This window comes from Copadichromis virginalis, linkage group LG8 (assembly GCF_057382275.1).
Source record: "Copadichromis virginalis isolate Kocher_CV1m ecotype Utaka linkage group LG8, C_Virginalis_male_GT1.1, whole genome shotgun sequence".
In the NCBI taxonomy this organism is placed as follows: Eukaryota; Metazoa; Chordata; class Actinopteri; order Cichliformes; family Cichlidae; genus Copadichromis; species Copadichromis virginalis.
Genome location: NC_140625.1, coordinates 10,836,895 through 10,858,978, shown reverse-complemented (window position 1 = coordinate 10,858,978; position 22,084 = coordinate 10,836,895). Strand labels below are relative to the sequence as shown.

Genomic DNA, 22,084 nt, shown 5'->3' with positions numbered 1-22,084 from the left:
AGCATAATATAAATAAGGATCATTTTCATGTGTGAATCACACAAACAATCTAAGGATAAAAATATTTAGAAATGATAACAAAGGATCTCAGTACTGTAGCTGTACTTTAACTTCAGTTTCTTTTTTTAAAACTTCCTTTGACCAGAAGGTGTCTCTGTTTCCACTCTTTGCTCCATCAAACAGCCACAGCTGCTACAAACAAATGTTTACAGTTTACATCCATCCATCCATTCGCTTCCGCTTATCGTTTTTCAGGTCCGTGGGGGGCGCTGGAGCCTATGCCAGCTGTCTTAGTGCGAGAGGCAGGGTACACCGTGGACAGGTCGCCAGTCTGTCGCAGCAGGGCTAACACATATACACAGACAACCATATGTACTCACATTCACTCTCTTTGGGCAATTTAGAGTTTCCAATTCTTTGGACTGTGAGAGGAAGCTGGGGAGAACATGCAAACTCCACACAGAAAGACCCCGCTTGATGGTGGAATTGAGCTCAGGACCTTCTTACTGTGAGGCACCGTGCTGCCCTTACAGTTTACACTTACCCACAATTCCAAGCGCCGTGTGTGATATCCGAAAGCTTGTTTTACACACAGTCTGCACTAAAGCTGATGTTTTAGAAGTATGCTGCCTTTGCACACTCTAATCCGCCCACGTAGTTGCTCATTTATTGCCTTTGACTTAAATGCTGAGCGCAAACCAGACGGGAGTGTTTCCAGTCATTTAATCGGCCCAGTGTAACTACCCTAATAATCTATTGTTTATTCATTGTCACAGAAACCAGGACTCGACTGCGTTCTCACATTATTTCATATTCATTTCATTTGTTTAGAGATTTGAAATTATACCCTCATTATTGTGGTAACGGATATCTACTGAATAACTACATGTGGATTTAAAAAACAAAACAAAACAAAACACAGTGTCCTGTTTACTAAAAATAATGAAATGCTACCGATTAACTAACCTGTTGGCAAGTCCTTGGGCAAGTGAAAGGGGAAAAAGGGGAATTTGCCCTGCAACCCATCAATGTAAACAGAGACTGTTATTTCAACAAAGGAGAAATGAGGATGCGAAAGGCTGTAGTACCGCCGCAGTCCGCACTGATACGCTGCGGCACTGATATGACACACACACACAAACACACAAAAGTGAGAGGTAGTTTTGTGAGAAACTGCCCAGAGCAGACACGACGCTATTCACCCACGGCTGTCGACTGTCCCGAATTTAACTCGGAGCGATGTAATTGGCGATGGTGGATTTGTTTACCATATTTGGCGAGGTAGCGACACAGCGAGCCTGGGAATTGGACGAGAGCGGCCGTCATTCACAAAAAGCCTCGCCTTCTGGAACTTTACAAACAAAGCGCGTGCTCACGGGATTTGTAGTCCAAAACAAACCCTTTCTGAGATTCCTGCGGTGTGAGGTTAACCCCCGTTCGCGACGAATTTCGCACTGTGGGTGTGCCGTGTTTTCAAACCTTTTTACAAATGTGAACTGTTTTCGTTTAATGTGCGCGTAGGTGTCAAAATTAACCGGAAGCAGCCGGATAAACACACGCCGAAACGAGACCCTTCCCTTGCGGCATACAAGTCCCACCGGCGGTGCTCTCACGTGATTGGCTGCGTGCTTTTGTCAATCAAGTCTGGTTCCTTCCACTACCGCTCCTACAGTAAATATTTGTGTTTGCTCAACCGGCTGTAATGGTGGACGACTGAGGCAGAGGGAACGGAATACAACTCGAGTGAAGAAAGAGGAAAAAACGGTCGAAAGTCTGCTTCAGAGCCAGCCGCCGCGAGTAGGACACGGGCTTCGTCGAAAATGGATGAACTCAAACATCAAGTCATGATTAACCAGTTCGTCCTGACGGCGGGTTGTGCGGCAGACCAAGCGAAGCAGCTTTTGCAAGCGGCACATTGGCAGTTCGAGGTAAAGGAGTGTGGGGGGGAGCCAGAAAAGAAAATAAAGCTCGAGCGGCTTAACGTTAGCAGCCACACGGCTAATGTTTACGTCTCACCCACTGCTAGCTTTCATTTAAGCGTGTCTGCATACCCTTACCCATATTTATTTTTTAATTTTTTATGTCTTTTAAGCTTTTTAAAACTAAACAAAGCGCTAGTGTTACCCCCTCCCTCTTTTTTAATGTGGCTACTTTCATGCTATAACTTTGGCTGTATTTAAAGTAGAGCTATCTGTGCTTTAGCTGAAGTAAATCCGTTGAGAGTACACAGTAACGCAGTACAGCTATCCAATTAGACCTCACTCTAGATTAAATACTATAATCCGATACATGACAGCAGTGAACAGGCGAGGCTAGAGTACTATTACGCAATAAAGATGACCGCCGTGTTGTATCGACTAGCCTACAAAGGACTACTTTGGTACATTATAGTCTGCGCTCAGTCGGCCATAGATCAAGCTGTACTTTTCTTTTTTCTCTTCACAACACGCTCGTTGTATTGTGTCATAAAAACGCGCATTACAGCAGAAATTGCCCGGTAGCTGTGTTTCTTGCTTCTGGCTGCCGGTTAAAAAATGTCATTTGTTTTCTGTGTTTCGTTTTAGACTGCCCTCAGTGCCTTTTTTCAAGAAACAAATATTCCATATGGCCATCATCATCAAATGGTGAGTGTGAGGAGGATGAAGAGGAGGAGGGGGTTGATGACAATCTAGTTATTCTAAATACATACCCTTCCTTCTTCTCTTTAGACACAGAATGTTGTTTAGGCTGGTGTCTCTTTAAGGCTACCTGCTCTGCTTGTTTTGGGTGGGATGGGGGCAGGGGAACAGCCCTTATAGGCCTAGAGATATGATGTTGTACTAACAATAACAAAGCACATGTCGGCCATGTTGTGAGCTTCCAGAAATAAACACACTAGCAGGCATGCAGCAGCTACACACACAAAGCAGAAGAGAGAGAGGAAGAGAGATTGTATGTGTACACAAAGGAGGAAGAATGTTGAATGTTGGATTAAAAAAACACCTCATTTTTCATTGTATTAGCTGGACTGCATAACGGAAGGAAGGGCCTCTGTTTCTGAGTAAGCGAGAAGAGGAAAAAAAAAACCTCTTTCCAGGAAGACAGCTGCCTCTCTCAAATAGACCCTCGTGCTGCTGCTGCATTTGCCGTCAGTAATTCACCCGTTTTTGTCTCATTGCGTTGTAGCTGCTCCCCCCTCCAACACAGTGCACGTTACGGGGGAGACGAATCAGAGCACAGTTAACAGGAAGGCGTTTGTGCTGTAGGAGACTCTGTATACACAGACGCACGCACACACACACACACACACACACAGGGGTTGAATATTATGAAACATGAGCAGTATTTGGGCTCTTTGCAGCAGTGCACTTTGGCAGCACACATGCCTTTGTTTTCAGCTGCAGTGCATGGCAGCTGGAAGAGCCTGACGTAAACGTGAGAGTATTGTTTTTATGTTATTTATTTTGGACAAAATTGTCCGCCATTATGTTTTCGCATTCTCTCAAAGTCATTAAACTGCTGATCGTTTTAGCCTCAAGTATATGGAGGAGGGATAAAAGAAAAAAAGAGGATTTGATATTTTTTTTTATTGCATTGTGTTTTAGTGTGCGCTCGTGTGCATTTCTGTGCTTTTGGGTGGTACGTGTTCACATTGATCGCAGTCTTTTTTCTTCTTTTTGTTTTTAAGTAAATCAGCATTTTCGTAAGAGAGCACGACAGGCCTCCTTTATCATCTGATCACTCAATAAGAGCATCTCAGGCTTCCATTTAGCTCATGAAATGTCTCACTTTAATTTGCGAGTAAACACTTTGCCAAGAGCTGCCCTGTGCTGTGTGCCAAACGGGAGCTGAGCATGCTGCAGAGACCGGATGAGGAAAGTCAGAATGCGGCTCACCTGTGTGTCTACTGTGTTGTTGTTATGGATGTGATCTTGCATAATCACAGGTTCACGTTCCTCTTTTTTTCCTTTTGCATATCTATTTGCGCTCGCACACTTTTTTCATACACAGATTTGTATTTTGTGCATGCACAAGTGTGGGTGTTTTTGTGTGAGTCACAACAGTACTACAGCAGGGCAGCGTGTCCAACCTTGCTGCAGCTTATCGTGCCACAGCGTTCGTTGGTATACACACCTAATCCACTTTGCTCTCACTCCTAACTCCAGCACACACTCTCTCTGCCATGCTGTCTCTCTTCAGCCAGATTTGTGTTTTAAATACGGTCGTTTTTTTTGTGTCGCAATACAAACTGAAGCCTTTAACCCACGCACAGGCATGGGTTTGTTGGCAGCGGAGCAACACTAGGACGCCACATAGATCAGTTGGTTTACAGATGCCATTCGGTGAACTGATTTGTGCCTTTGTGGGTTTTTGTTTGGGGGTTGTTTGTTTGTTTTTTGAGGGGGGTTAAAGTCCCAAAGACAATGTGTGAGCCAGAGTAAGGTTTGGCGAATCATGTTCCTATCTAAATTTGGCGTCCTGAAATTGAAATCACCTCAAGTTCAAAAGTGCTGTTGTTTAAGAACATGTGTATTATCTCTAAACAAAGTGCTGGCCGATAAGGATTTATAAGCTAGCTTGAGCCTGATTTTTGTTTATCTGCGCTTTGGTAATGAATCATTTGTGCCTTCTGTCAGAGGGTTATAGCCCATATCAAATAGTGGGGTTACTGGGTCCACTCACCAGTACAATCTTATGTAATGCTGTGAATGCTGGAGGAGTTGGCTAAAGCTCTTGTCATTATAATTTTCTTTTACTGACTCACAGGAGGGCCTGGGTGTTGGTGTATCATGTTAAAGAGCTGCAATTTCTGCACAGACATGCATTTACCTCCTGTTTGTTTCTACATACGTTGCTGCATGACTCACAGAGTACACAACCACATGTGGATGCTATCTGCACCAGATTGTCCATTCATTTTTGTGTTTTTGAATGAAGTCATCAAAGCTTGCACCTACTTCACATGGCCTAATCACAGCCTAATCTGCTCTGTTTTGTGTAACCTCCTCCCAGTCTACTCCCAGATTTCTCCTCCAAGCGCACACACACTGTACATACAAACACTGCAACCACATTACATTCCTGCAGGATGCAATGCTTGCACTAACCCAAAATGGACCCTTTCACATTGACCGTAGCAACTGCTCCTGGTGCTCAGTGTGCACGGCTCACTATGTTGGCTTTTTTACAGATCCAACACACAACAGTTCTAGAAATGATTCTGTATTTCCTGTTTTATAACCATCCTCTTTTCAGCAGCCCTACAACAACATATCGTTTCGTTTCATTCACACTTGGAACGTGTGTTTTCTGGGTTGTACGTCTGTTGCTGCGGGCTGTTTTGATGCTAATTCCTCATATCAAATATTATGCAAATTCTGTAGCACCTCTGCCCGTTTTATATGTATTTAAGAGCCGTTCTGAGCTTATTTTTCCAGGGATTTTATAAAAATTAATTGAAGGTTTAAAATTTTGAGCTATTTCTCATTTACTGTATCGTTTGTCCTGTTAAAAATCTGCCACATCAGCGGTCAGTAAATCCTCACCCTTTTCATTGTCTTGTCTCATGACTGTAATTAACAGAAAATGATTAGTCATTTGTTTGAAAAAAACAAAACAAATGATTTCATGGGAAAAATGTACACGAGCAAGTCTGCGAAAACCTCATCATCAATTCAGTCATCATGTTTTCTGATTAATGTTGTCTACACGGTGTAACTCCCCGTCTCCATGTGGTTCTTTGTGTGTCTTTGTAGGGCAAACACTGATGCTGTGTGTTCACACTAGTATCACTGTTTTCCATGATTAATATTTCTCAATGTAGGGCATGCACAAACACACATACAGCCACAATAAAGTGAATGAATACTCATGTGACCACAGATGAGGAAGTAGCCCAACAGGATGACTTCCACATGTGACCCCCATCATGTGACTAAGCCCAGCGCAAACTAACTAAGCCACAGAGCCTGGTTTATATGAGTATGTTTTTTGTCACTCACTGCTGTTAAAGGAAGTCTACTGAGGTCCTATTGAATGAAGTCAGGGCTGTGGTGTTAAAAACCATGTTGGCTTAGTAGGTCAGGATTAAAAAAAAAAAAAAAAGGTCCTCAGGAAATATTTCACCCTCCCTTTTCCCCTTTGAACACATCTAAAGTCACGTCCTTTGTGACTGTCCCCTGTTCATGTCCTGTGGATCGGGCCTTGTCTCTTTCCGATTGTTTCTGAGTGTAATGGTTAAATACAAACAAAGTAACCTTCAAAACATGATTTTAAAGGCCTTTGAATAATTCTGCTCCTAAGACCAACTCATCCTGGCTTACATACTGGCAACACGATGCAGTCCAAAACAATGTGCTATATAGTTTGAATGATCACATTTTTATTGTTGCCTTTTGTTGCAAGCATCACGCGTGAGGTGGATGGAACCGATTTTATGAAGGGCAACGTTCAGCGCAGACTGGCTGCGTGCAGTGATGTAGAAAAACAGTCTAGAGCACTGCTGGGCAGTGATAAAAGTAGGTGTGAGGTTGTTTAAAGGCTGTTTCCCAGCAATATGAACACTCAGCAGGAGAAAAGAGGAAGGTTCTGTGTGTGATTGTGTGTTTGAGGTGGGTTTTTTTTTTTTTGTAACTACAAACAGTGGGTTTTCGGTGTCTGGGTGTGGCTTTAAAAACAAGATTTTTTTCGAAATCCCAACTTTTCCTCATCCATGTAAGAGCTAATTCCTGAGAAGTGTGCGGTGTGCTCATGCAGAAGAGCAGAGGTATAATTACCTCCATAAATCACTGTGTGACAACATGGACGACTGTCTGCTCCCATTTCTCTCCCTCTCAGTAGGGCTGAACGATATATCGCATTTGCGATAATATCGCGACATGATCAAGTGCAATTTTCTAACCGCAAAGGCTGCGATTATATTATACAATTCATGGGCTGCATCCTCCTGAGGCCGCATTTGTAGACCGATTACGTCACAGCGACGCGCCGAAGGCTGTCCAAATTACTACCATATCCCAGAATTCATAGCGCGGCCCAGCCAAACTCCAGTTTCCAGCAATGGCGGCCGCTACTAAGTTTTAAAATTACTCATACTAATCTTTCTGGGTCACAAAATAAACTTTTAACATATTTTCAGGCGAGAAAGTAGTTGTGTAAACATCAAATATCTGCTCGGTTTATCAAGATATCCCATATTTGCAAAAGTGCTTCGACGTTTTCAGAGGCGTCTGCTACCCACCAGCTCGACAGCTAGCCGGGAGCTCGAGGGTTACTGATGCGGCCGAGAACGGCACAACTCCCGGCACATCATTTTCAGATCACCGCGGAGTTTCGCTGCTCGGGTTAAACGTAATATATAAGTCACTTAGACAACCTAAAAATGTTATTGTTGGGCTTTTTTCAGTGTTTTGTTTGTTCGTGAGTAAATCGGTTTGGCTGAGATTAAAGTTATTAGATTAGATAAGATGAAACTTTATTAATCCCCCGGGTGGGTTCCTCCTTGGTTTTCACACAGCTGACTAAACGTCAAACAGAAAACTGATTAAACAGAAGTATGAGACAGTCGAGAATTTACACCAGTGTCTGGTTATATTTTAGATAGCAAGAAGCAGACGGCCGAGTTTATTAAACTCCACCGAGACAGCGGTGACGCTAATCAGAACTAGACCGTCCAATTTCACGCCTTTAAACTTTAAAGGCGTGTTTGTGTGTGTGTTTATACAATTGCTATTATGTTTGCACTTTATGTGTAATGTTACTGACTGCAGAGATCAGTAAGATGTGTGTATTTTTTATTTATTAGTTTTATTTATTTAATATTATTTTTTAATTGAATGACTGTCTAGTAGTTCACAGATGTCGAAAAACTGAGTGTGGTAAAGCCACTGATTTTTTTTATGTATATTTCTGCAATCTGCACATTGTACTGACTTTCATTTTAATGTTTACACCAGGGTTCCTTGTCAGCACTTTATGCTCAGATGTTTGTAAGCTAAAAATAAACTATTGTGTATGTTCAAATATACTGTTGTGATTGAAGAAGTTAAATAAAAATGTCAGTCATCAATTCATGCATCACCTCATGTCATCATAACAGAGGTCTGTCTTCCAGGAAAGAACAGTTTAAAATTAATGTAATATAGTATTGGCCATACTATATGATGTATTGCTTGTCTTTGTTTAATAATACAGAAGACAAATACCTTAAAAAATAATCGCATCGCAATCGCAATATTGGGGCAAAAAATCGCAATTAGATTATTTTCCATAATCGTTCAGCCCTACCTCTCAGTATCTCAACCTGTATCCGCTCATCAGGAAAGGCTAACCAAAGTTAATCAAGGATGCTTGGACTGTCTCTTTAATGCCAGTGAGGAATGAATGAAAACGAGCAACGCTGGGTGTTTAGCTTTGGGCTGAAATGAGGAAATGGCATGGCAATGCCAGGTATTTGGGTGGAAGATACAATAACAGAGTTAACACAAAGCTGCTTTGTGTCTCCGTCACAATCAAAACAGAGTGTCCTCTGTCCTGTTACAGACATTACTTACAGAAGTGCATTAATTTTAAATCCAGTTTGTTTTCTCACAGCGTTTTGTGATGTCATGTGTTCATGCTATGTAATCCCATGGGTGTGCATGCATCAGTGTCTCAGATTGCAGAGTTAATCGTGTCTAGATCTGCTAATGTTGTTAACGTGTGTGTGTGTGTGTGTGTGTGTGTGTGTGTGTGTGTGTGTGTGTGTGTGTGTGTGTGTGTGTCTCACATAGCCATGCCAAGCACCTAACCACATCAGAAGAGGCTTGGCCTGTGCTCTGCATGCTCCAGCATGTTGCCCTGCATGTTTCCAGGAGAACAACTTCCCAGAACCCTTACCACACACACAGACCCACAAACACACACAGAAAGACATGCATGCAGCTACACACACCCAAAGACACAGGAACTTTGGCTCAAGGGACTCAGGGAATGGGAATCCATGTGGGATGGTTGTGAGGACCAGATGTGTTTATGAGCGGTCGAGTTAGATTGGGTTTCACTGTTTCTAAGAGTCACAGGGTACACACACACACACACAAGTTAGGCATATGGCTCAGAAAACACAAGCAGCACATAGCACCCTTGTGTGTTGAATGAAGGCAGTGTTGCCACATTGTGTCTGCCCTGTTTTGCTCAGGTGGCTGCAGCACTGCAATCAGGCTGCGGTCAGCTGATTCTCAGCCATGTATCGCTGGTACTTAGTCCTGCTATTCCAGCGGGGTTCTTTCCGGGCCATATCCATCCCTTTCCTGCTTTCCCGACTCGCATTCCTGACCTTGAACTCATCACCAGTCTCTGATCTCTTTTGCTAGCTAGCAGTCTTGGATTTAATTGAAAAGTTAACAAATTTTGATGATACTTGATTTGCAATAATTTAATGCATTATTTTTTTTGGTAGTATTGTGAACAGGAATTTTGGATGGAAGATACACTTTGTGTTTTGTATGGAGCCAACACTTTGAACATTTGAACATTGAGCATTTTTTTTGTGTCTTAATATGTACAAAGGCTTTTAACTTCAGCATACTGATAATGTCTTTTTTACACTTGTAGTTGGCGTTATTGGTTTGCATCAATACTGATAACAAAGATCTGACATGTGTGTTTTTGAGGTAAAACAAAAGCTAATTGTGATGTATCTGAGTATGCACAGCTTTAAGAAGGGTGTCTTTTAGGCAGGCTGAATCCGAGTGCACCTGTGATTGGTTCTCTGTCACGATGACCTTTGGCCTAATTGTTTCCTTGCCAAACTCCTTTTTCTAGATATGAGTTCCACTGAACACCTATTGTTAGCCTGTTGTAAGGGGCACAGTGTGTGCAGCTGGTCACACTCCCAGTTCTCCCGTATTTGTATTTCTGTTGCTGTTATCTGACTTTCATTGCTTCTCACTTCTTTGTTTCTCTTTCTCATTCTCCTTCCTTATTTAACAGCGTCATAACACATGCACACCAAAACAGAACATCCGAGCTAATGATCAACGGAATTTCTCTGGAGCACATTCCAGACAGAGCTCTGTGCGAGTGTGTGTACAGTATTAGCTCACATGCATATGTTCAAAGAGTCAGCGGGACTCAGCTGCTAGAAACTGAGGGGAGGCGATGGTCACTTGAAACGTTCAGCGGCACCTGTTTTGCTTCCTTTATTTAGTTCAGCAAAAAAAACGGCCAGATCTGACGTCCAGCCACTCCCAGAAACCCCAACTGTCACCTCATTGTTGGTAAGCTGTGCGCTGGGATGATAAAAACAGAGAGAAGCTGCCTCGCCTGGTTTAGTTTACTGCGATAGTGTCGATAGGATGTCAGACCTCGAATACTAAAAGAATCTACAGTTTCTTTGAGTTAGCAAATGGATGAATGGAAATCCAGTTGTTTGGAGTTTCTCCACTAGGTGCAAGCGATACCTGAACTTTGAGAAGCATTTGTAGGAGTATTATAAATGTGTCAGGTGTGACAAGCAAACCGTTTTTGTGCTATCCTTGGTTTCATAAAGACTATTGTGTCTAAATGGTCACATCCTCTGTTTAAACAGGCAGCCTGCATGTTTGTTAAATAGCAGTTTTAATCACACGGCTTTTCAATTAACATAAAATCCTCATTAGCATTTCTACAAACATGAACAAAGCAGCTATTTTATATTTACTGATTTAGCATCAGAACCAGAAGAAGCTGATTTTAAAATGAAATGCCCGTTTATTCATTTTTCTTCTTCATAATAACGGCACTGGGACCTAACTACTGAGCTGCAGCTTCAAAACAAAAAACAGTAATGGCTCACACATAAGAACACTCCCTATTTAAACATTTAAAAGGCAGGCAGGCAGAATCATGTACTCTTAATGCAGCAATGGGCTATTCAGCGTTTTCTGCTTTTTTCTGTCTGCCCTCCTTTCCATTTTGTTTCAGCTTTGTCTTGCCAGAGCTCCTCCTGCTGCCATTAGCCTTTTAGCCATTTCTTCCTCTCTATAATTTCTCTTCAAGATTTATGTTGATCCATCTGTTTGTGTTTATGGTTTGCAATGTCAAATTACAAGTAAATCTGGTGTCGAACATCAGTAATTAAATGAACTTAAAAACAGTGATTTTATTTTTTTTTAAATTTTTGCTGTTGTTGTTTTTTGTTTTAAATTGGGCATACTTTTGTTAAACTGTCGTCATGTTGAGGTTACCCCGTGTTTTAAAAGCATGCTATAGTCAACACTAATTCCAGCTCCCAGTCTCCACACTCTGCCAGCAGTTTAATAAATTAAGGAGGCATTTCATGTCATGTTGTTGTTCTTGGCTTTCAAGTTATAAATACTTCATGTCAGAGATTAATATCCATCCTCTTTTGCAGTAGTGTACGCGGTCTCTCACAGTGCTGCAGTGTTCCTCACGAACGGACACAGATCTGTGTAGTTTAAAGCGGCATTTTTTCCCTTACAAGTCCAAACAAACACAATACAATTAAAGCGAATGTTTCACAAAGCATACACACTTCTCCAAACTTGTGTAATGTAAATAAACCTAAGACTAGTCCTGACCTGGTGTTGCTGGGAATCGCACATCTTCCCACACATCCAGCGCCTTAGAGCACTCATGCACATCCTGCTGTTTTCTTTTCTGCAGATCCAGAAGAGCACATTTAAGATCTGTAACTGGAAGCTGTGAAACAGTTGAATTAAGGCTAAGCACCTTTTTTATAATGGCATTGTTTGAAGACAAACAGCCAAACCCATGGACCCTGAATAAGATGCTCCTAAACATGAGTCTGATAGGAGCATGCAGGAATAGCCTGTCGTAAGGAAAGGAATGCCAAAATGATCCAAGGAATCCTACACAAGTGTTTGGGATCATTTGTAAAGGAAGTTAAATTTAGCGTACCTTTGTCTCAATGTTTGTAGATATATTTTGACTCGGTGTTTCCTAAGGATTAGCTGCTATTACAGTACAGTATGCAGACATGCATGTGTGCATTATTAAATGAATTGACAAGCAATACAGTTTAAGGTGCTCCTCTGCAAGTTTAAGCCAAAAAACTTGGTGACAGCTAAATTACACTTTAGTGGAGTCAGCTGTCTCTCCATTGAGTTTCTCAGCATGCAGATGAACTCCACCATCTTAGACTGTAGCTGGAGATGGAAGTCCTTGTGCTGTTTTCCTTGGTGCAGCCACACGTGAACCAGCGCTACACCGCCTTTCAGCTCAGTGTGGCTTGCAAAAAGAGACTCGCTGGAGATCGAGTCTCCAGTCTACCCTAGTGCCCCCTCCCACTCCCAGGAGCCATTACAAGTAGATGTCTGAATCACTTAATTTGACTTCTTTTCATGCTACAAAGGAGCAGTGACTCCACTTCAAGCTAACTCCAACTGTCTGAGCTTCTCACCCTTTCAGAGGGTACAGTTTAGGCTGTGCCATAGGAATCAATCCACTTCACTGCCCTCATTAAGATACTGTTGTCAGCTTTCAAAATAGCCCTCAGACTTGACGTGATATAACATTTTTTGACTATGAAACTGAACACTTGCTGTAAATATTAATGTGCAACAGATACATTCATAAATCCTAATTATCTAAAAATGTAAGAAGTTATCTGAAACAAAAAGCTGATTTTAAAAATTCATTTTTGGACGTGATGCACTCAGAAGTAATTTGTTTTTAGGTTAGAACTGTGCGTTCACATATATATGGCAAAGAGGATTTGAGCAGAGAGGATTTGCACGTCAGCTCTCACTATTCGTGTGTCTCTCAGATCTCACAGCTGAGTTTGCTGCGAGGCCTGACATAGAATGCGTGAAGTGTATCCAACAGGTCGTAGACAGAAGGGAGACGGGAAGAAGGAAGTGAGAGAAAAAGAGGTGAGAGAAAACGGATATGTCATAGACTTGCACTAATATTCACTTCAGTGGAAAACCATGGAGAAAAAGAAACTAGGATTACATGTCATGTGTTGCTGTCGGGCGGTGTGTTTGCGCAGGCTTTAATTTGGTTTCTTCCATGTTTAGATGTCTCTGTACGTGTATGTTCATGTTTGAAGGAAATAGACGAGTATTATTTGCTGTACATGAATATGAGACATTGTCTCATCAAAGGAGTGTTTGTTTGCCTCGGTTAGATTAATGGAAACAAACGGATGACGTTTCATCCGTTGCAGAATTTGGCTTAAAATCAGTCGGCTGGGCGGAAAAATCCAGAGAGGCTGAAAAGGGGCTGTGCGTGTGTGTATGTGTGTAAGTGTAAAAGGTTAATGTTACATGGAGGTGGTCGGTTAGGGTCGCCACTTGCAAAATGTAACCAGACCTTGAGCACAGCTTTGAAAGAGGATAAGCATGTCCTAGCTTTCAGCCTGCCTGCATGGCACTCAGACACACGCACACACTTGATATTTCTGAGGAATGTCTTTGGTTAGACTGGAAATAACTTCAGCTCATCTGTGTTTGTGGACACACACATGCACAAAATGAGGAGGTTTACGTAGCTCCAGCGCAGGCTCAGCCCAGGCGTCTTTCGAGCGGTCGCTGCCAGTAAGCCATACGTTTCTCCTCAAACGGTCTTGAAGAGAGCGAGAGTGGACGAGGCCGGGCTGCTGTGACCACAGAGTCTGCCTCAGTCCCGTCCCATCAACGGGAGATCTGTACTGCTTCCTCATAACAACCGTCCCCATGGCAACCTCTTTCTGTTGGCTCTGTTTTGAACACAAACTGCTTCTCGCTGTCTGTTATTCCTCCCCGTCTCTCCATCTGTATATCTGCTACCAATAGCCAGACCTCTGTGCTGTAGCACTTCTTATGCTGCTACTTTCACTTAAACACACAGTCTGCTGTCTTGAAGGTTGTCGCTTTAATGCAGCAGTAACATGTGCTTCTGTTTCGAAACATTGGCTGTCTGAACAGATTCGACTTGCAGGAATATAAGCTAGTATTTTACTCTTTTTATTTTGGGTTACTGATTTTTTTTCCCCCCTAGCTTCTTAACCCATTCAAGTAGTTTCACTTATCTTAGCAAGTTTACCTCATAGAACTAAGTTAAGTATCTCATATTCTTAGATATCTAACAAGTATTACTATCCCTAACTGAGCCATTCGAATACTCGAATGATTCCCATCCTACTTTACTTAAATGCGCATGACACAACTGCAAACCTCCCATGCAGACACATTTTATGTCAACATGTGTGTGACAACACGCACCCCCTGTGCGGTCTCACTTAAATGTTAAATTGTTGTACAATGACTGTTGCCTGAAAAGCACAAGAGCAACTGTGCAAGCTGTTTGCACATGTGCAAGCAGCTCCTTCACAAAGAAAAGACACTTTCGGCCGCTCCCTTATTTTCCAAGGGGTTAGCGCAAGAAATGATCCACACATTTGATTTGGCACTGGATGCCCTTTATGATGGAACGCTCCTGTTTATCCGGGCTTGGAACCAGCATTGGGATTACGCTGGGTTGTGTTTCGTCACAGTTTCAAACCAGGGATTTTTTTTTTCCTTTTTAATATCAGGTGACTGTGTTAACCTGTGCAGTTATACTTGCATCTCATCTTAATTAATTTTCATTTTAATAATCACCAAGAAATGCAAAGAAATGCATAAAATTATAATTATAAAATTATAATATTTTATTTACCATTACCTTATTATCTGCCACCTTTGCTGTTGTGGAACTTACCAAGAGATTTCATTCATCCATAGATAGGGGTTGTTTTTTAGTTTAGTTTTTTTGTCTCTCTAACAAGAGAAAAACAGTTATTTGATTCAGTTTAGTTTTGTTTATATACTGCCAAACCGCAACAACAATCACCTATCACAAGGTATTTAAGTTTGTAAGTTAAGACACTACAATAACACAGAGAAAATCCAACAATCAGATGACTCCATTGCATTTGGCAACAGTGAGAAGGAAAAAATTCCATTTAATGGGATCTCTGCAGATGTATGTCATATGAGCCACAGGTCAAAAGGCCTAAAAGGTTGTATAGATTAGTTTATAACCATATTCATGGAAATCAGAGGTGTATGGATTTTTTTAGTTACATTTATTCACCTTTTGTTGCATTTTTAACTTAGCATATGCTTACTGTGTGTGCCCGTTGCTTGTTCAAGGACCAGCTGGATTTGAACCCTGGCCTAAAGACTCCGGTCTCAGCAGGTCTTGCAGTGTTAGTCTGTCCTTGAGTTAATCTGCTACTTAATACACATGAAGAGAAAACACACATTAATCTGTTGCCTCAGTACGCTTCACCCGAGCCATGCCTTTAATCTCTGTAGGATGTGTGAGAGTTTACCTCTGCAGGTGGCAGGTCTGATGTTTTCTTTTTTCTCCCCACTCTAATGCTCTACACATAAAGCATACCACTTGTTGTCTGGAGACAAAACAAAGCCTAGCTGTGCTAATATCATATGGTATATCCCAAATTTGGTATGGAAGACTTCTGTGTGTGTATATAGATGGGTGATTGTGTGTTCCACTGTAGCAGTAGTGACACTGACAGGTCTGGGCGCTGCTGAAGCTTTTGTAAGTGTGAAGGTGTTTAATAATCCATCAGATCCAAACTGAGACATCCTGGCAGAGAAGACAGCTGCTGTGATTTTGAAGCAGATCCCCATGCCTGTGGGTCGATATCGTCTATGTCCAAGGTCTCCTGCAAGGACGACGCGCGATGTTTGAGGCTTTCTGTTTATAGCTGGTGAAATGTATTGTCGCATTGCTAACTGCAGGTGTATATTTGTACCTGCTTATGTGTGTGTTTATGGATGAGTGAGTCAGTTGCAATGGTCTCAGCAGACAAGCGCAAAGGTCACGTGTCAGCATTTTAATCCTCATTTTTCATTCCTGAGAAGAAGGAAAAGGAGGCATTGTTTTTTACCTGAGTTCACACGCTCACCGTGAGGCTTAAGAAATCCCGGTAGCACAGGAAGGATCACAGAGGTCACTTCAGCATTCCAGGGTGTCTTTTTACTGCAGGAAGCGGCCTCGGAGACATGAGCCAGCGTTTCCTGTCGGCACAGTGGACGCACTCACCTTTCATAGCGGTTTGCCTCTCAGAGAACCTCATGCTCAGGTTGGCCCGTCCCGGCCTGGAACCTGCACATTCACAGGACTAACCTGCAAGCTACAGCACTTTTAGGGGGCAAGGTGGTTTGATTACAGTCCCAAGGGGAATAATGGTGTTCCTGTCACTGTTTTCTTTTACGTTTCCCTATGATGGCTGTTTGTGTGCCAAGACTATGTGTCACAGTCTGCACATCCTGGGTGGTGGAGCTCAGGGCTGATTAGATACCACAAGCTGCCCTGAGTTCTGGTCATCAGCAAGGAAAACATTTTTTTCCCACCTTTGTCTTGTTAGCATTTTTGTTTTGTCTGATATCCATGTGTCACTGCAGCTGTTATTCCTCATAGCTGATTCATGGAGCCTGTGACTCTACATTCTGGGAAACTTCTAAAACAACTTCCAGTTAAATATGAAAGAGCCAAAAATGTTGGATATTTTGTTTGTAAGTGTTAAGGGGGGAAAAAGGCTTGGAGGATGATTATGGGAAAACTGGAAGTTTGTATTCAAAGTTCCAGTAACACCATGAAGAATGAAAAAGGGAACGAAAGATGTTTTTATAAAGCTGGTTAATTTGAAGAGTGGTCAGTTCCTAGCATATATCAAACAGTAATTTTCCTCGAGATGCCCATCCCAGCTCAGTCATACTTAAATAAATCCGGTGTTATATAACGCCGCTCCTCTGTGTTGCCAAGCTGTTTTCTTCCATTGTTCAGGCACGATGATTTAGGGTTATTTAGTCAAGCAGATGCTCGCCCTGCCCTCCCAGCCCTGGCTCTTATTTTTAGGTGGCGACGCTCCTGCCTAAACAGGGCTCCACCTCTGCTTCTCCCGAGGAACAGTAGGTTGTTGTTTTTCCGGTCATAAACTGAGGCTGGGACAGTGAGTAGGAAGCAGGTCATGAAGCAGTACGCGAGAAGCTGCGTTAGCGAGGATGATAAAGGCTTTCTATTTTTGATCTGCCAAACATGTTGTTTACATAGCCTGGTAACTGCAAGCTGGTTGGCACATGGGTGTAGTGTGTGTGAGTGTGCGCACACTCTGGGTGGCCACTGAAACAGCTCTTGTGTCACTAAAACAATAACAGTGCTGACACAGAGGAGGGTCAGAGCTCAGGAGTATAATAAAGTCAGGTAGACTGTGTGTGTCTTTTATATAAAGGTATATTGTAGCAGACAGTTTTTATTAGCACCTGTAAATGCTTTTACAGGTTCAAGTGGGGTATTTAAGTAAAGCTTTTAAGACATTAACAATAACTAAAAAAAGACCTCATCTCCTAGTTATATGCATGCTGATTACTGTGAGCCAAAAGCTCAGGTCTGCTCTAAGCTCTGACTTTTTTCCCACCTGTTGAGTCGGTGTGACATCAGATAGAGAAGATATTCTTAAAATGGTCTTCTCAGGCACACAGTCTGATCACAGTAACCCCTCTAATCTACTGTTTAAACCAGGGGTCCCCAATCCCAGTCCACGAGGGCCGGTGTCCCTGCTGGTTTTAGATCTCACCTGGGTCAACACACCTGAATCATATGAGTAGTTCATTACCAGGCCTCTGGAGAACTTCAAGACATGTTGAGAAGGTAATTTATCCATTCAAGGACACATCTAAAACCTGCAGGGACACCGGCCCTCGTGGACTGGGATCGGGGACCCCTGGTTTAAACCTGTAGTTTGTGAGGGGCAACCTATCAGAAGCAAGTTGCCATAAAGGGAAATGGAGATTGTTCTTTTCAGACAGCGGAAGAACTGAAAGGCCTGCACTGGGGCCTGGTATAAGATGAATAACGATAATTTTGAACTGTGAATCATGAAGTAATAAACACACAGAGTTCAAAATGAGAACATCATGTGCACTTGTATGCTTTTTTTGTATGCGTCCACAAAGCAAGATCAGCAACCTAACCAAGTTTATTTGGTCTGCTAAATCAAATTGGAGGCCCTTCTAGAGATGAAACAGGAAGTGGACCTAAACAGCAGGCCGTTATGTTATCATTAGGACCCTCGGTAGGAAGCAGCGAGTGGCTGGGATTCCCCCTAAATTCCCTTTCAGTTATGTAAAACAGTCTGCCTCTCTTGGAGGAATAACTGCCTTTAAGTGCTGTTAAAGGCCACTTCTTATGTACATTTATGGAATAGGGCTTATTTTTATTATTTTTTTAAACTATAACTGGCATGTGCAGCTACATTTTTCTGCACCACAGCTGCACTGGTGTACAGCGAACTGGGTACACGAGTTCAGTTATAATATGAAAGGGAAAGCCTCTCTCTGGTCCTCCTTTGGCAGAGTTTTGTAGAAGAAATCATTAGACACTTGTGGAAACACTGGAAGTAGTGTTAATACTAAAGCACAAGTTATAGTGTCACAACTCAAATTGTGTCACTCTCTCAGCAGACTAAACTGCAGTTTGTTTGTTGTTTTTGTTCTTTACTATATTCAGTCATTAAGTGTAGAACATTAGAAAGTAGTGATGTTGTGTTTCAAAGAAGAGAAGCACAGATTTACACGTGAGAGGTTGGAGTGGTGCTTTCTCTGGCTGTTGCCTTGAAATAATCAAAACTGTTAACTAACAGTATTACAATAATATATTATCTGCTGTTTAACTGAATGATTTATTAACTTTTGAGATCTGCTACTAATGCCAGGACAGTTTGTCCTTGCTTGCAGTTGGTTATACGTTATACAGTTATTATACAGTTTTGCAGTGTGACAGGGTGATAAAGCAATGTTGAAATTCTCCTGCAATTCAGTTACTGATGCACTGGAACCCAATTTGAAAAATCATAAAACCTGAAGGCACAATGTGACTTTACTGATGACTTCTGTTTTTTGTTTTTTTGTGTGTGTGACACCTATCAAATGAATGCCACGTTTACTGATTTGCAGTAAATACAGAGGAACTGAGAGCTGGGAAATAAGTGACTGCACAAGAAATAAATGGAGATATTAAAGTTCAGTAACAGTGAAAATTCACATATAAACTGACACCACAGTGCAGAGACTACATATATCATTCCTGCTTTAGCCTTTTAGTGATAATGTCAGTTCCACAAATAACATGATGTCTCACAGGTTATTGTATTGCAGTGCAGTGTGATTGTTATTTTATTTTTTTTTCTGACGTGTTACCCCTTATAAATAAAATTTGTTTGCTGCCCCACCCCCCCATCCAGTTGGTTTCTGCCTGAAATGTCATTTATTAATAAACCACAACAGCTCTGTGAGGATGTGTGTACTCCTGTTTTGGACTTCTGCATTGATTGTTGTTGTGTTTTTTCCCTCTTCATCCTCAGATGTGCACCCCAGCCAACACACCAGCGACGCCCCCCAACTTCCCTGACGCGTTGACTATGTTCTCCCGGCTGAAGGCCTCCGAGAGCTTCAACAGCGGCAGTGGCGGAAGCCCCATGGCCGCCGCCATGGCCACCTCACCTCCACCCCACCAGGTTGGCGGCTGGGGGGTCTCATCAAATGTACCTAATGTGCCGCAGCCTCCACAGGGACTCTGGACTCAGGGGCAGCCCCCCACACAGCCCTGCCCAGCCTGGCCGACGGGAGTGAACCCGCATACGGGCGCAGAGCAGAAGGCTAGTGTAGCAATGGAGGCAGAGAGATGAAGGCCGCATGGGACTGAAGAGCCCGCCCCCCCCCCCACACTCCCATGTTGGAGAGGGGAGGGAAACGGGAAATGAATGTGGGAAGGGGGGGAGGGGGGTAAATGGCTAGAAGTGGGTTTGGGATTTCCCCCCACCTCCCAAAAAACAAAACAAAACAAAAAAAACTGATGATATTGAAAGAGACAGATTCTACGCAAACCAAGAAAAACTCAACGTGGACAATTTGAAGAGGAGAAAACCAATGCAAACGTCAATACAGAAAAAAAAGAATAAAAAAAAGATACGCACACATAGTAATAAGAGAGCAACTGAGATCTTTGTTAGTTTTTCCTAAGTAAATGCATAGATAAAAGAAATATTATTGAACTAAAAAATGAGAAATGGAAAAAAAAAAAATCGTCACGCCCAAGGAATCTATGTGCAGTTCAAGGACATTCGAGGCAGCAAACATCAGTTTTTCATTTAGTTTCTTCTTCTTTTTTTTTATCTTTTCTGCCGGTGTTTTTCAGCCACTGGTGTTTGTGTTTCCGCAACAGTCTTTGCTGCATGAGGAGACGGGACGTGCGATGCAGTTGTTTTTTTTAGTTTTTTTTAGATTGACTCAGAAACCATCACGCACTTGAGTGTGAGCGTGGACGCATGTGAGCAGATGTTCAGTTTGTAATCAGAAATGTACACACACACACACACTTTAGGCTTTTAGAGGAAACACCTCCATACTATCATCCCCATCGTGAAGGTGGGACTTCTCTTACCTCACCTGGTGGTCACCTGACTTCTTTCAGCCAATCAGGGATTCTTCTTAAACCAACTGTTGCCACCGCTGCCGCAGGACATGTTTTTAAAAGGTTTTCTTCTTAAAGGCAGCAGCCGCTCTGGTTTATGCTCACTGATCCTCGCTACAATGGCTTTTCCAGACACAGATTTAAGACCTGGACTCAGACGCCCAACTGTCCACTGTATACATTTGTTTTGTTTTGGGGTTTTTCCCTTTTTTTCCTGGAGATTCTGGTTAGTACAAAAGGAAAAAAAAAATCATGGTTTAATATCGTTTCTAATGCTGATTGTTATGTTTTGTTAATGGGTAAAGGGAGAGGTGGCTTCAGAAATGGGTGGGATTTCAGGTAGATTTTTCTTTTTTGGGGGAGGGTGGTTGAATCAAATGCAGCTAAAATGGCTACAGATTTAAAACAAACACACACACATGACTACTCCATCTTTGTAAACCGAATTGCCACTTTGCATGATGTGTTCATAATGTGTAACATCTTTTGTAGCAAACATACATGAGGTCGAGACATGTTTCGGGGAGAGGGGTGGACGGAAAGGTGACGGTGGGATTCCCAAAGGTAACTGAAATGCAATAGATGTCTTGCTGTAAAGGCAGAATTGGACAAAGGTCTTAGATGCGAGGAGGAAAACGAAATGGGTGTGAGACAGCGTCAGGAAGCCCACCACGGGCAATATGGGGACACTACAGACTACTTTGAGATATACAGTATATATAAATATATATACATACCCTCAGATACTGTACTGTGGAGGGGTTTTTACAATATTTAGGTTTCTAGTTTTGACCAGTTTCGGTCCATTGATACTGCTGAGGGGGACACTTCAGGGATGACCCTGATATACGGCAATATTTTAAATGCAGGGTCTGCCCCTTTTTCTTTTTTTTTCGGATTATTTTTTACATTCATTAAAGATAAGTAAGAAGAAATATTTTGAATAGCTGAGGGACTTGTGTTTTTAAAGGCTTAAAAAAACTCATTTGGAAAATAATGGCTATAATAATGAAAAAAAGTAACCAACTTCCATTTTTTTTTCGTAGACTAAACCAATTTTTAAGTTCATCCTTTCTCCATGCTTCATACTTTATTTGGTAATATCAGAGCGTTTCTGGGTGGGCCTGTTCCTAAATGGTTTCTCATGTATGTTCCCCCCTGCCCCTTGTATGACTGTATGAGACCATTCCCACAATATTTGTGGACTACCTGATAATTAACTTATCATTTTTGTGAACCTAAATAAATATTGTATGTCAACCTATTTGGGATGGTTTACTTTTGTGTGCATGAAAGCTGAGAGAAATGGACCTGAGGCCTGTTAAGTATTCAGCATAACCAGGATATCTGGATTTACTTAGCCTAACATCAGTGATCAGGATAAGCGGTTGGAGGAAGCTGGACGTCAACTCAGTAAGTTAACCCAGGGTTTCCAGTGTGTGTTGCTATGCACTAGAAGGCACTAGAAGCATTTGACCAATCACAACCACAGATAAATCTGTCATGAAAGATGGCCGCGCCTCCTCAGGCCTGTTTCTGCTGGTGCTTTCCTGTTAAAAGGGAGTTTTTCCTTCCCACTCGCCTAGTGCTTGCTCATGGGGGATGGTCCTCTGATTGCTGGTGTTTTCTCTGTATTATT

At 42.2% G+C, this 22,084-nt stretch overlaps 1 protein-coding gene and 1 long non-coding RNA gene across 2 annotated transcripts; one reads left to right on the top strand and one right to left on the bottom strand.

Moving 5' to 3' along the window:
* The first annotated feature begins 1,512 nt into the window (after nt 1-1,512).
* On the top strand, nt 1,513-21,709 carry ubald1a (UBA-like domain containing 1a). Its single transcript, XM_085465709.1, has 3 exons — nt 1,513-1,928; nt 2,565-2,624; nt 19,337-21,709. The coding sequence occupies exons 1-3, from the start codon at nt 1,821-1,823 to the stop codon at nt 19,658-19,660; spliced, it is 492 nt and encodes a 163-aa protein (XP_085321835.1). The 5' UTR covers nt 1,513-1,820; the 3' UTR covers nt 19,661-21,709.
* LOC146702735 (uncharacterized) lies at nt 11,175-13,640 on the bottom strand. The gene is made up of 3 exons (XR_014921891.1): nt 13,448-13,640; nt 11,541-11,619; nt 11,175-11,435 (listed from the first exon to the last, which is right to left on the bottom strand). It is a non-coding gene; the product is annotated as an uncharacterized LOC146702735 (long non-coding RNA).
* Nucleotides 21,710-22,084: the final 375 nt, after the last annotated feature.

What these genes read in the sequence shown, in the direction of transcription:
- ubald1a (XM_085465709.1), top strand. Translation starts at nt 1,821, where the DNA reads ATGGATGAACTCAAACATCAAGTCATGATTAACCAGTTCGTCCTGACG. An exon ending in CGGCACATTGGCAGTTCGAG is followed by an intron (nt 1,929 to 2,564) that starts GTAAAGGAGTGT and finishes GTTTCGTTTTAG; the next exon opens with ACTGCCCTCAGTGCCTTTTT. An exon ending in ATGGCCATCATCATCAAATG is followed by an intron (nt 2,625 to 19,336) that starts GTGAGTGTGAGG and finishes CTTCATCCTCAG; the next exon opens with ATGTGCACCCCAGCCAACAC.